Raw genomic sequence first — 13,447 nt, forward strand, 5'->3', positions numbered from 1 at the left:
CAACTCTCGAACGATTGGATTGTTCAGCCTGGATTGATCGCCTCTGAACTTTGCAAAGTGTCAACAAATTGGATGGAAAACATCCCAGTGGTGATGAAATGGTCAATAAGATACCTATTGCTGGAGTTGTTTAAAAATACATTATATTTTCGTACATGATGACGTAAAATAATAGATGATAAGAATTATTTTGAAATAATAGTGTAAATCTTGAAACTCTTGGCTTACTTAGGCGAACGGCAGAACCACAGGCAACCATAACTATCAAATGGACCCTCACCAATCACCAGCTGATAATGTCACGTCGCCCATGAAGAGCGGAGAGGCAACCTCTAGGGACTCGTCCACAAATGACAATACCATCAACAACAATAGCAACAATAACCATGACATACTAAATTTCAATGATAACTATACCACCATTTTACAACACTTGGCAAACGACCATCCTAACCTACTGAGGGAAAAGGGGAGCTCACAGCAACAGCAGCAACAGCAACAGCAACAGCAACAGCAACAGCAACAACAACAGCAACAGCAACAGCAGCAACAACAGAACCTGGATACACTTCTACATCATTATCAAAGTTTGCTTTCTAAAACTGAAAGTTCAACAACCTTTGACGATAATGACCACAACAGCACCGAAAAGAGCGTTAATAATACCAGTAATAATAATAATACTAATAACAATAATAACAATAATAATAATAATAATTATAATAATAATGATAATAATGATAATAATAGTAATAATAATAACAATAATGACATTGCAAGTCCAAGTAATATGATGGGATCATGTAATCAGTGCAAGCTGAGGAAAACAAAATGCAACTATTTTCCAGATCTAGGAAATTGTCTCGAATGTGAAACCTCCAGAACGAAATGTACCTTTAGCAACACTCCGAATTACCTGAAAAGAACGTCCTCCAATGCGAACAATATCATATCAGCTTCTTCAAATGCCAAGCGAATGAAGAATTTTGAAGAGTACTCAAATCGCCTACCTAGCAATATGCTCTTCAGACATCATCAACAGCAACAACAGCAGCAACAGCAACAGCAACAACAGCAGCAGCAACAGCAACGTGTACAGTATCCTAGATCTTCCTTTTTTGTGGGCCCGGCTTCAGTTTTCGATTTGAACTTGACTAAACATGTAAGGTTAGATAATGTGGACCAAATACAACTATCGAAAACGTTATCATTAAGAAAGGTGTCTCCTACTGCACAGTTTATTCTACAGGACGATTTTGACACTGCTCTTCATACTAAACAAGAATACGAAGTCGATATGGTGGAAAATTTGGTGCATCCACATGGCCATCTTTTGGTAGAAATTTTTTTCAAATTAGTTCATCCTTTCCTTCCAATCTTACACGAGCGTGTTTTCCTAGAAAAGTATTCTAGGTCTTATAGAGAACTCACAGCACCTTTACTGGCATCCATCTACTCGCTCGCACTGCAATACTGGGATTTCCACCCTGCGCTGTTAGGATTCCCCAAGCCCGATGTTGCTGCACAGCTAAACAACATTGCATTAGATACATTTTATGCTCGAGTCGGAAGGCCAAAATTAAGCATTATTCAAACTGGCCTTTTAATTTTACAATGCCGTAGCGAGTGTCATAACAACTGGGTCCTTTGCTCTAGCGTAGTGGCTCTTGCAGAGGAATTGGGTCTTGGTGTGGAGTGCAATGACTGGAAACTACCTAAATGGGAAAAGGATTTGAGAAAAAGATTAGCCTGGGCAGTTTGGTTGATGGATAAATGGTGTGCATTGAACGAAGGTAGGCAATCCCACTTGATTTTAGGTAGAAACTGGATGATCAAGCTGTTGAATTTTGATGATTTTCCTACGAATTCACCGACTATTTTAAACTCTTTGCAAAACGACCAATCAGAGTCTTCGCCTTCTTCATCGAATGATGTGAAAAACCATCAAATAGCCTTCGGTAATTTACCCATATTTAATATGAACCCTTCTGTAGAAGATTTCAAGAATGGAACGTTGATGTTTCAACAGATGGTTTCTTTGAGCATTATCCTTGGGGAAATTATGGACACTTTTTACACTCAGGGATCATTGACAATAAATAAAAGTATTGAACAAGTATTGAAATTGGCAAAGCCGTTACAATTGAAATTAAGAGAATGGTATCATTCATTACCTAAAAGTTTGTCGATGAGTCACTCCACACCTCAGAAGTTGAATTCAAACTCCACTTTGACTCTAGCCTACTTTGCTACAGAAATTACTCTACATAGAAAAATCATTTGTGCATTAAATCGTCAGACGCCAAAAGATTTGGTCCAAGTTTGCAGGACGGCTGCAAGAACTAGGCTCGTTGCTGCAATTGAATTCATAAGAGATTTGAAAAATGAACACATCAATGCCTTTTGGTACAATTGTTCCACGGGAAACCTGATGTTAATTGGCACATTTTCTGCTCTATTGTATGTAACTTCAGCGACGAAAGAAGAGGCCACGATTTTCAGAGATTACGTCAGAAATTACACCTGGGTACTGAAGATCGGTTCCAAATATTTTGATAAATTATCAAATGCTTTGAACAACATGCATTTATTGTTTGCACAAATTCCTGGTCTATTGACCGATGAGCCAGTGGAGGTGAGTCCCAATTCCAACATGAATTCCGTTAATCCATCAAGGTCCGGTGTGCAATCACAAATCCCAATTCAATTCAATGTGGGATCTCCTGCTATGACTGAACAAGGATCTCCATTGAACCAATGGAAAAATCTACCGCAAGAGATCCTGCAGCAATTGAACTCCTTTCCTAACGGTACGACTCCCACAACAACACCAATGAATCCCACTCCAAGGCAAACACAACAAGAATTGCAGGGAAGTCCCACTGTAAACAGTACTAATAACAATGGCAGTAATACTCCTTTACCGTTTATGCCAAGTAAGACTTCCAAAAAGGCTGCACAATCTTCACCAAACGTTACACCCTCGCATATGAATAGACACCCCGCGTCTAATACGTCTTCACCCAGAGTTAATTCAATTGTGAACGTGAACTCTAATACTCAAATGAATGCCTCTCCCTTAAGCTCTATAAACGAAATCAGGCAAGAGTCGAATGTTGCCACAAATGAAAAATCTACAGGAGGGGAGAGGTTCATTAATGAGGAATCGTTAGCAGAACTCAAAGTAGATAATCCGAACCCAAAAGAGGAAGCAAGTACTGCTAGTAACCAAATTATAAAAATGAATGAAGTTAATAGTAAAAACGTAACAATTGAGGCAAAGGAAACCCCCCTATAATGTATATAATAGCACATGACCATTCTTGTTCAATAAAGAGAATAGAATAGACTTATAATAATATAACAATATTTTCTACAAAACAAACTTATAACTAGTGAGCATAATATTATTTCTTCGTTGTATCATATTTACATGCACTATATTGAGATATGTAAAGTCTTCTATAGAAACTTTGGCATTTTGACATTTTCTTTGGCAATTTCATTCAAATCACCTGGCTTATTCATTATCATATGGATATCACCATTTAAATAAACTTGTTCATCTTCTTTTTTTGAATTTTTCAAATTCTTCAGAAGATCCAAGTCTGTGACAATCCCATCTTTGTTCTTAGCATCATTGATTGAAGTCGGTTCCATCACTTCTTTCTTTGCCTCTTCTATTATACTTTGCCAAATCTCTTCCAGTGACTCCTCCTTAGGAATCATGATGTCATTTTTATCTTCTTCCATCGTAGGTTGATTTCTATTGACAATTCCTAAACATAAATTTACTAGTTTCAATTCATCATCTGCGTTAAAATCTACCTTTCCATTATTATCATGAACTCTTTGTATCAGCTCTTTCAACTTATCGACCTTTAAATGATACTTTCTTTCCATATCATTAGTTTTCCTCTTTTCAACTATTCCAGCGTTCAATATCGACCCAAACACCATTACCAAGAGTAAAGGCTTGTTCATCGTTTTATCGTACCTTGACTTCGACTTAACACTTGTACTCGCTGATGTAACAGTCCTAGCTGCCATCTTCATGCGACTAAAACTCCTCATAAGCCCATTCTTTAATGGAGATCTTACCGAAAACATCTTTCCTTTCGCTTGGGTAAATGTAATATCACCTTTCTCTGCCTTATAACCGTCCTCTGACTATTTTATCAAGTAAGTTGTAATTTTTGGAATGCGTAAAATAGCTAGATCATAACGGCACATCTTAAAAGCGATCAACACTAGCAACAACAGAAGAGAGAAGATAAAGCAATGGTGAGAGCACTGAGAGATATAGCATTATTTAACGATATAAGAAGGAATCAGGATCCTGCAGGGGCCAAGCATGAAAAGTACAGCATGAGAGATCTCCGGAGTAAGAAGAATCAACACGGAAATTGTATGAACGACGATGACGATAACTCTCTTGAAAGGTTCATAAGAAGAAAGAAATCCAGAGTCATAAAATATATTCCATCATTGTCAGCTTATAATGTGTTCAGCGAGTTTCCTTATTTCCCTACCTCGTCTGGTCAACTACAAGACGGTAAGTTAGACGAATTCATGATGCTATCGGAACAATATAAAAGTAAGCTGCCCAAAATACGTAAATTAGGATGGAATAGGTTCAAACCAATAGGCATTAATAAAACCATGTATGATTCAGAAATGCTAAAATCCCGAGTACAAGCTCAAAACGCAGAAAGAAAGAGCGAGGAAGACTTTAGGGAGCCAAGTTTTAGGGAAGAGGACCTCGGACATAATGGCTCTGTGGAACGCATGGTATTACCTCATGTTTTACAGGAAAATGATGATGATATCGGTGAAGGTGTGGCAGACTCCCATAGCGTTGTAAATGATGGTATAGTCGTGTTCTCTAATAACAGCGCTAATCATTCACACAATGAGGGAGCATCTGAAGAAGATGAGATATCATATGATTACGATGCAGAGTTTGATCATGTTGTAGACGAAGAAGATAATGAGGAAGAAGAATCTCAGGGAGAAGAAATAGAAGCTGAGAGAGAGAAGATTGTTCCAGATGACCTATTAATAAGGCCCACTTCACTATCACGCTCCTTACAACAATTTGTGGAGGAGGTTCATCACATAGACAGAAATCCATATGATATTGATAGTGATAATGACGGAGAGGATTCAAAAATAGAACTAGGTATGAATCCTGACTTTGATGATGACGGGGAAACCAGGAGAGAGGCAAGAGGGTACGATTACGGCCAATCCTCAACTTCTTATGGTGAGATCACACCTGATCTAGCGAGCAATTGGAGAAATTGGACTAGGGAAAGGATAACTAGCTTAGATGAATTAATGGAAAGGCGTGCCAGGCAACATCGAGGCGAAGACTAGGTTTTTCTTCCATCATATGCTAATTTACTCATATCTATAGATATACATAATCTATATAAAAATATACCCGCAAGTGCATACTAATGGTTGTATTTGCTGAATATTTGGCTATTCACTTCATTTTTTCAGATTCAAAATTTACCATGTTGGGCAAAACAGTGGATTGTATGGGAAATTGGTCTACTTTACTGGTTCGCAAGTGGATGGCGGGAATAACCCATTTACCACAACTGCACCTAGATCCCTTCCAATTGTATCCACCGACTTTGCTAGAACAGCCTGGGCATGAAAATTTTCCTTCTAACTCTTGTTTACCTTGTAGTTCAGGTTGCATCCATTTCAATGGTTCGATAAAGAAGTGCGAACAGTTTGCTTGGGATTCTTGAATATCGATAATACGGTGAGAATTTGCAGCCCTCTTAATGAAATGACCTTCTGATGACTCCTTACTTGGAGGATCATGTGCGATGAAAGATGTGGATAATGCTAATTTAGTTCTACATTTCTTACATCTCACTGCGGTAACTTTGCTTTTCTCTGCTTCAGTCAGTTTATCCAGGTCTTGAGATGATTCTGAATCTTTGAACATTTTGGCATTGGACACTAAGTCATTACCTGATGGATCCAGCCTAATAGATTGCTTCAGCTTCAGTTGCTTATAAGTGGGGTTGTTGAAATCAACAAAATCTCCTCCCATCTGTTCGAAAAGTTTTAGTTGTTCCATGAAATTCTCATTTGGTTCAACATTTGCTTTCTTCCTCCTAACGGCATGCATTGCCATTGATAGTGTCAGCCCATAGCGATACATCAAATATGCCACAATGAAAGTCACAGATCTCGATATTCCCGCTTGGCAATGAGCGAAAACAGCACCACGCTGTGGTTTCTTTTTAAAATCTACCAATCTAGGCGAATACTCAACTTCATTGGGAAACAAACATTGATCAATGAACCGGTTAGTTTCGTCAAAAAACTGCAGCACATCTGTCATGTCGTCGTCATCGATCGGTATGTTCTTTAGCGTGTATCCCTTCCTTATTAAGTACTCAGGAATTACTTGAAACCTAACAACAGAGAGTATATGAGTGATATTGAATTCTGCACCTAATGGTCTGTGTTCCATGATGGGGCGGATCCCACCAAGATATATGCCCCCCAACACTCTAATAACTTCTTCTTCGGCTAACGCTGTGTTCTCTGACATCTTATGTTCAATATTGTGCTGCTTTGGCTGTTTTTTCTGCAGTATATTTATGCTAAATGGATTCGATGAGCTCGAATATATTTTTCACTTACATTTCTTTTTTTTCATGTCAAGAAAATTTCAGATTGCGGCCGTAAGAACTTAAATGCAAATATTGTAGGTCATTATAAATTGTGTCATTTAAATGAAAATGAAGAAACTCAGATATTTACATATTTGTATATATTTGTTTTTTATGATGTGGTTTCACTTTTTATTTCTATAAAACACTTTTCATTGAAGTTTGCTTTAGCGTCTCGGATCTAACAAAGTTTTACCCAATGGCGCTTTCGTCACTCCGTTGGCTTTTGTATACACCACCTGTCCTCTTAGTATAGTTTTCAAAACAGTACCCTTGACTACCATCCCATTGTAGGCAGTCAGTTTGTTCTTGAAGTAAACACTTGAATTAGTTATTACATGTTCGCTCTTCGTATCAAATACTACTAAGTCAGCATCGTATCCGGGAGCTATGGCGCCTTTCTGATGAAACATCCCCGCTTGCTTGGAAGTTTTCTCGCAACACCATGTAACTATGTCCACTAAAGAGCAATCTTGAGTAAACATCAAGGGTAAACCTAGCCCAACAGAAGCAATTCCTCCCCAAGAATCAAAAAAATCGCCCTTTGGCAAGTTTTTCAACTCAGGCGTGCAAGGTGAATGATCGCTCACCACTGAAGTTATAACACCCTCATACAGTGCATCCCATAGACCTTGGCGGTTAAATTCAGACCGAATGGGGGGGCAGCATTTGAAGTAAGTGGCTCCGTCTGGAATCTGCTCTGCAGCAATGCACAAGTAGTGGAAACACGTCTCTGTGGTTATTGGTAGTCCCGAAGCACGCGCCTCCCTGATCAATGGAACAGCCTTCATCGATGCTAAGTGAACTATATGTACAGGAGGTACTGGGCCATCTATAGTACGCAAACATTCGAGAATCAAATTGATGGCGTCTATTTCAAAAGAATCTGGTCTCGAAGATAAAAACGAAGAATACTCACGATGATTGTCCTCGTGTTGCTGTTGCTCATCGTCCACTGTGGGCAACTCAGCGTGAAACATCATCATGGTGTCCTCCTTACCTAAGATCCTCAATGCCTTTTTGATGTATTCCTTACCAATGGGGGGGAACTCCTCCACCCCCGAGTCAAGCAAGAATCCTTTGAATCCACGAACACCAGCTTTAACAAGGGGAACCAGATCTGATAAGTTGTGTGGTACAAGACCACCCCAAAATCCAACATCGCACCACATTTGGCCCTGAGCAGCTTCCAATTTAACCTTAAAATTTTCGACATTTGTCGTCGGAGGAATAGCATTTAGCGGCATATCAATCACCGTCGTGACCCCGCCGCTAATAGCAGCTTGAGTTCCGGTTTCGAATCCTTCCCAACTTGTTCTACCGGGCTCGTTCAAATGAACATGAGAATCCACGAGTCCGGGGAGAAGTGTAGATGGAGATACGTCCTCCAGCGTATGTATTTGATATTTGGTTATCTCAGTTTTGTCGAGAATAACCAAATCTTCTAAAACCTCCAGAATCGTGCCTGATTCGGTCGAATACACAATGGTCGCAGGTTTGTTCGCACCATTGATAATAGCATTGTTGGAGGCGATCGCATTGATAGGCATCTTCGTCGTTGGTAATATTCCACTTTTTTTGGTCTGTACGTTCTTCCATGCACTTCTGTGAATAATTGAAAATGACCAATGGAAAAGGGGCACCAACAATGCCAAGATACCATTTATTACTTTTGCGCTAGCTCATCATCATCCCTTTCGATGAGATATGCTCCTCTATATAGATGATTAGGCACCGCAATTTTGAACCCGCTTTCTCCTGATAGAGTTCCATCAGTTCACCATCAACACTTCCGCATTTATTCCATATCTCGGAGTAAAAGACAATATAATTAAAACATGCGCTTCTTAGCCTTCCTGTAACTTCCTGGACCAATATGGCTCGAGGCTATCTTATCGCTATTCTTTTTCTTATCTATGAAAAGTTTCCGTCAGGGAAACTGCGCCCGCAGTTTTTCCGGCAATCTCTGCTTGCTGCCGCATACAAAATGGCGCCTCTAATCGAGTTGCCATGATAAGGAATACTTATGTGAAATTGAAGATCTGGGACGTCTCCTCCTCTGGGGGATGAAGAAGATTAATAATAGGTTAGATTAATCGCTTTACTGTCACCGCCGATAAGTTTCCTTTGGCAGATTGTGTCCAATGATTAGCACAGAGAGGTAAAGAATCGTGGACTATCAGAAAAACTAAGTTGTAATCAAGATGATATGCGATGTGCTAGCGTTGAGAATAGAAGAACTTGTAGAAAAATGAGGGAAAGAAAGTATAAATAACTGGACAATGATTAGTAACTGTAAGACACAAATCACCTTTCATTTCACCTTTCGAAGTTTAAGCTTATTTTTCAAGTTGTAATATGTAGCATCAATATATAGCATCAATAAAAACAAAGATGGCAAGCGACGCTTTGAGTGCTATTTTCAGTAACGCTTCTAGAAAGGGGGTTCAGCCTTCTACATCTATTGTGTCGTATACAGATACTAAAAAGAACGATATTATAGATGTCGAAAATGGGAAATTTAACAAGAATAAAAACATTAATACAAACGTTTATGTCGACAATTCTTCGATAGAGGAGAGTGAGGTCGATCCTTTGCCCGACACAAAATCCATTTGGAGCAAAATTTACTATGATTTTATTGTCTTGGACAAGACAACATTGAACGTTTCGCTGAAGAATTCCTTTTTATATAACAGAGACTTGAAACCGGTTGAAGAAGAGAGAAGGTGTTGGTCTTGGTTCAATTATTTATATTTCTGGCTGGCAGATTGTTTCAATATCAACACATGGCAAATCGCTGGTACGGGTCTGCAAATGGGTCTGAACTGGTGGCAATGTTGGCTAACAGTTTGGATCGGTTATACTTTTGCCGGTATCTTCGTTGTCCTGAATTCAAGATTTGGTTCCGCCTACCATTTGTCCTTTCCCATTACTGTAAGAGCCTCGTTTGGTATCTTCTTCTCCATGTGGCCAATCATAAATCGTGTCGTGATGGCTATTGTGTGGTATGCAGTGCAAGCGTGGTTAGGCGCTACTCCTGTGGCACTGATGCTAAAATCTATTTTTGGCAAGCATTTAGAAGATAGAATTCCAAATCATTTTGGTTCTCCAAATAGTACTACTTTCGAATTCATGTGTTTCTTCATATTTTGGGTGATCAGCATACCATTTGTTCTGGTGGCTCCTCATAAAATTAGGCATTTGTTCACAGTGAAAGCAGCTTTAATTCCCTTTGCAGCTTTTGGGTTTTTAATTTGGGCTTTAAAGAAGTCACACGGAAAAATTGAACTGGGAACACTAAACGATTACTCACCTCATGGTTCTGAATTTTCGTGGATATTCGTTAGATCCTTAATGGCCTGCATTGCCAATTTTGCTGCTTTGATTATCAACGCTCCTGATTTTGGTAGATTTGCCAAAAATCCTCAAGCATCTCTGTGGCCGCAAATGGTTGCCATCCCATTATTCTTTGCTATTACTTGTTTAATTGGTATCATCGTTACCGCGGCCGGTTATCACTTATATGGAGTCAACTATTGGTCACCCTTGGATGTCCTTGGTCAATTTTTGGAAACAACCTACACAAGAGGTACTAGGGCAGGTGTCTTTTTGATTTCCTTCGTGTTTGCCTTAGCTCAATTGGGTACAAATATTTCGGCTAATTCGTTAGCATGTGGTGCGGATATGACAGCTTTATTTCCAAGGTATATTAATATTAGAAGAGGTTCCTTATTCTGTGTCGGAATGGCTCTATGTATCTGTCCATGGAACCTGATGGCCAGTTCGAGTAAGTTCACCAGTGCCCTAGGTGCTTATGCGATTTTCCTTTCTAGTATTGCTGGTGTCATTTGCGCAGATTATTTCATAGTCAGAAGAGGGTATATAAAATTAACACATTTATTCCTCGCGCAGAAAGGCTCTTTCTACATGTTTGGAAATAAATTTGGTGTCAATTGGAGGGCTCTTGTTGCGTACATTTGCGGTATAGCACCAAATTTACCTGGTTTTATAGGTGATGTTGGCGCTCCAAAAATAACAGTGTCAGACGGTGCAATGAAAATTTATTATTTGGGTTATCCAGTGGGGTTTTTTATTAGTGCAGTAATTTACACCACATTATGTTACTTTTTCCCAGTTCCTGGTATTCCAGTCACTAATTTTCTCACAGAGAAGGGTTGGTTTCAAAGATGGGCTTATGTCGAGGACTTCGAACAAGATTGGAAGAACGAGCTACGTAGAGAAGATCTATGCGATGATACGATCAGTATTTATGATATTAGCGACGAAAAGATAGTTTATTGAGTAAAAACCTCGGTGTATCCACAGTGGTGAGCAGAATTGATAATCTTTTTCTCGAAAATCCTTAATATTCTTTTTTGTATTTTTTATGTATTTTTCTCAAACAGAATTGCTAATATCTTCCACAACAGCATTATACACTCCGGTGAGAATAAGATGCTACCAACTTGCCAAATTATCTTCAAACTACCAAACTTGCGCTGGCTTGAACCTATCAGAACTTCGGATGTTTCCGACATCTTATCTATGATTCGAATTAGCGATAAGATAAGAAGAAAGAAAGGAAACCCTATAGAAATTCTCCGCTGGAAAAAACTCTTCACGAAAGAGACACATCTCTGAATACAAATCCTATAAAATAATGGCAATGCATTTTACGATGATCCTGTCTAGTAATGAGAAGCTGCAACTAATCATTGATCGTCTTCAACTAATTAATTCCCTACTTAAGAATGAAGTTTTTTGGTTTAGCGGAAGAATCAGAATTTAAATTCATAATTACCTCAAAACACAAAGCGGTAGATGTTATAGGGTCCAAGCTAGGTGGTCAAGTGGTTTCCTTTTCAGACGAATGGTTTGCCTCTGCCGAAAATCTAATTAAACCAACCGTTCCAATAAGGGATCCTACCAGATTTGTGCACTCCGGTGCATGGTACGATGGTTGGGAGACACGAAGACATAATGAAATGGAATACGACTGGGTTATCATCAAGATGGGGGTTGCTGCCGCTCAAATTATCGGTGGGGAAGTTGACACCGCATTCTTCAACGGTAATCAAGCACCATTCGTTTCTATCGAAGCACTCCATGATGGGGGTGAAGAAGGTAATATAGTGGAGGACGATCAACGTTGGGTCGAAGTTGTTGAGAAATTTGAGTGTGGTCCTTCACAAAAACATTTTTTTATCAGAAGTAGCGGCCTTACCGAGCAAAAGTTCACCCACATCAAATTGAAAATGTACCCCGATGGTGGAATCGCCAGATTTAGGCTATACGGGAGGGTCGCTCCTCCAGAAGTCAAACCTGAGAGTCATGTAATTGACTTAGCTTATGTTTGCAATGGTGCTGTTGCCTTAGAGTGTTCGGATCAACATTTTGGTTCAGCTGATAATTTGCTACTGCCAGGGCGAGGCCATGACATGTCTGACGGCTGGGAAACCAAAAGATCAAGACAGTCAGGACATATTGATTGGGCAACAATACAATTGGGCAGGGAATCCTCCTTCATTGACAAAATCATTGTCGATACAGCACATTATAGGGGAAACTTTCCACAGTTTATTATCGTGGAAGGTTGTTTAAGGGAGCCAGAATCGAGTGGCAACGTTAATGGGACAGCATGGGTGGAGCTTGTTGGAAAATCAAAAACAGGGCCTGATAAAGAACATATGTATGAAATATGTAAGAATATAAGGATTTCCCATATCAAACTAAAGATTATTCCAGATGGGGGAGTGAAAAGAATAAGAGTTTGGGGGTACTAAGTATTATCTAATATGTATATTTTGAAATTATTTATCCCCGCTATTTTAGAAGTAAAGTTACAGACGAACGTTCAAAAGAATTACTTTCATGACTGTATGTTTTTTTTCCACTTACTACATTTAGCTTACTAAATGGAAGGACTGGATAACTAAAAATTAAAATCTACATTTAAAAAAAAAACAATTATGTTTCTATATATTTTTGTGATTTGATAAACTTTATCATAGTCATTAAAATCTCTAAACCAATCTCAATGGTGTCCAGAAACAACACGCCATCTTCCTCGAATTTTTTTGCAAGTTTATTTTGTAATCCCGAAAACCCTGCACAACCTAATATTACGATTTCTGAATCAAGATTTCTAATATTTTTATCGCATATAATATCTGCGATTTGCTGAAAATTATCCGGACTATGCAAGTCGAGGACCTGTAAATCAGTTGATACAGTACCTTTCCATAGATTTTTATCAATAGTGTTTCTAGTCAAGAATTTTGATTTCACAGAGTTATTCAATATTGAAATCCATTCTTTGTTGGAAGTAATGATGGAAAAATTCTTTCCAATCAAATTGCAATACTGGACACTACTATCTAACAAACCAATCACCGAAACTCTGGATTTTTTTTTGGCAGCTACACCCTTTAATCTTGTCACCAAAGGATGATCAGAAAAACAGGCAATCAGTATCCCATCAAATTTCTGAAAGAAATAAACTGATTCTTCGTCATCAACTAAAAGGGGATAACAGGCTTCCATACTTTGAATACTTGTTTCATGACCATCAATCTGTGGTGGTGAGGTACTCGGCCCTGTAAAATAACTGATTTCATATGCTTTTCCCAAAAAAGTCTTCTCAATGGTTTCCTGCAGAGAAACGGTCATTGAATTAGAACTATTGGGATTAACAACAAGGATTCTTGCTCCCATCGTTGAATGTTTTACTTAGCTTATTT

The 13,447-nt window shown here is 38.8% G+C and overlaps 8 protein-coding genes across 8 annotated transcripts; 4 read left to right on the forward strand and 4 right to left on the reverse strand.

The window, feature by feature from the left end:
- Positions 1-268: 268 nt before the first annotated feature.
- On the forward strand, positions 269-3,298 carry DAL81 (Dal81p; the record flags this gene model as incomplete). The annotated part of the gene is made up of 1 exon (XM_056228804.1): positions 269-3,298. One exon carries the CDS (start codon positions 269-271, stop codon positions 3,296-3,298), a length of 3,030 nt encoding a protein of 1,009 aa, XP_056088489.1.
- Positions 3,299-3,462: 164 nt separating this feature from the next.
- On the reverse strand, positions 3,463-4,110 carry INA22 (Ina22p; the record flags this gene model as incomplete). Its single annotated transcript, XM_056228805.1, has 1 exon — positions 3,463-4,110. The coding sequence occupies one exon, from the start codon at positions 4,108-4,110 to the stop codon at positions 3,463-3,465; it is 648 nt and encodes a 215-aa protein (XP_056088490.1).
- A 171-nt stretch (positions 4,111-4,281) lies between these two features.
- Positions 4,282-5,379, forward strand: MND2 (Mnd2p; the record flags this gene model as incomplete). The annotated part of the gene is made up of 1 exon (XM_056228806.1): positions 4,282-5,379. One exon carries the CDS (start codon positions 4,282-4,284, stop codon positions 5,377-5,379), a length of 1,098 nt encoding a protein of 365 aa, XP_056088491.1.
- A 112-nt stretch (positions 5,380-5,491) lies between these two features.
- Positions 5,492-6,583, reverse strand: YVH1 (tyrosine protein phosphatase YVH1; the record flags this gene model as incomplete). The annotated part of the gene is made up of 1 exon (XM_056228807.1): positions 5,492-6,583. One exon carries the CDS (start codon positions 6,581-6,583, stop codon positions 5,492-5,494), a length of 1,092 nt encoding a protein of 363 aa, XP_056088492.1.
- A 288-nt stretch (positions 6,584-6,871) lies between these two features.
- DAL1 (allantoinase) lies at positions 6,872-8,254 on the reverse strand (the record flags this gene model as incomplete). The annotated part of the gene is made up of 1 exon (XM_056228808.1): positions 6,872-8,254. One exon carries the CDS (start codon positions 8,252-8,254, stop codon positions 6,872-6,874), a length of 1,383 nt encoding a protein of 460 aa, XP_056088493.1.
- Positions 8,255-9,098: 844 nt separating this feature from the next.
- DAL4 (allantoin permease) lies at positions 9,099-11,009 on the forward strand (the record flags this gene model as incomplete). Its single annotated transcript, XM_056228809.1, has 1 exon — positions 9,099-11,009. The coding sequence occupies one exon, from the start codon at positions 9,099-9,101 to the stop codon at positions 11,007-11,009; it is 1,911 nt and encodes a 636-aa protein (XP_056088494.1).
- Positions 11,010-11,458: 449 nt separating this feature from the next.
- On the forward strand, positions 11,459-12,490 carry DAL2 (allantoicase; the record flags this gene model as incomplete). Its single annotated transcript, XM_056228810.1, has 1 exon — positions 11,459-12,490. The coding sequence occupies one exon, from the start codon at positions 11,459-11,461 to the stop codon at positions 12,488-12,490; it is 1,032 nt and encodes a 343-aa protein (XP_056088495.1).
- A 184-nt stretch (positions 12,491-12,674) lies between these two features.
- On the reverse strand, positions 12,675-13,421 carry DCG1 (Dcg1p; the record flags this gene model as incomplete). Its single annotated transcript, XM_056228811.1, has 1 exon — positions 12,675-13,421. The coding sequence occupies one exon, from the start codon at positions 13,419-13,421 to the stop codon at positions 12,675-12,677; it is 747 nt and encodes a 248-aa protein (XP_056088496.1).
- Positions 13,422-13,447: the final 26 nt, after the last annotated feature.

The sequence above is a fragment of the Saccharomyces kudriavzevii genome (assembly GCF_947243775.1).
Source record: "Saccharomyces kudriavzevii IFO 1802 strain IFO1802 genome assembly, chromosome: 9".
Lineage (NCBI taxonomy): Eukaryota > Fungi > Ascomycota > Saccharomycetes > Saccharomycetales > Saccharomycetaceae > Saccharomyces > Saccharomyces kudriavzevii.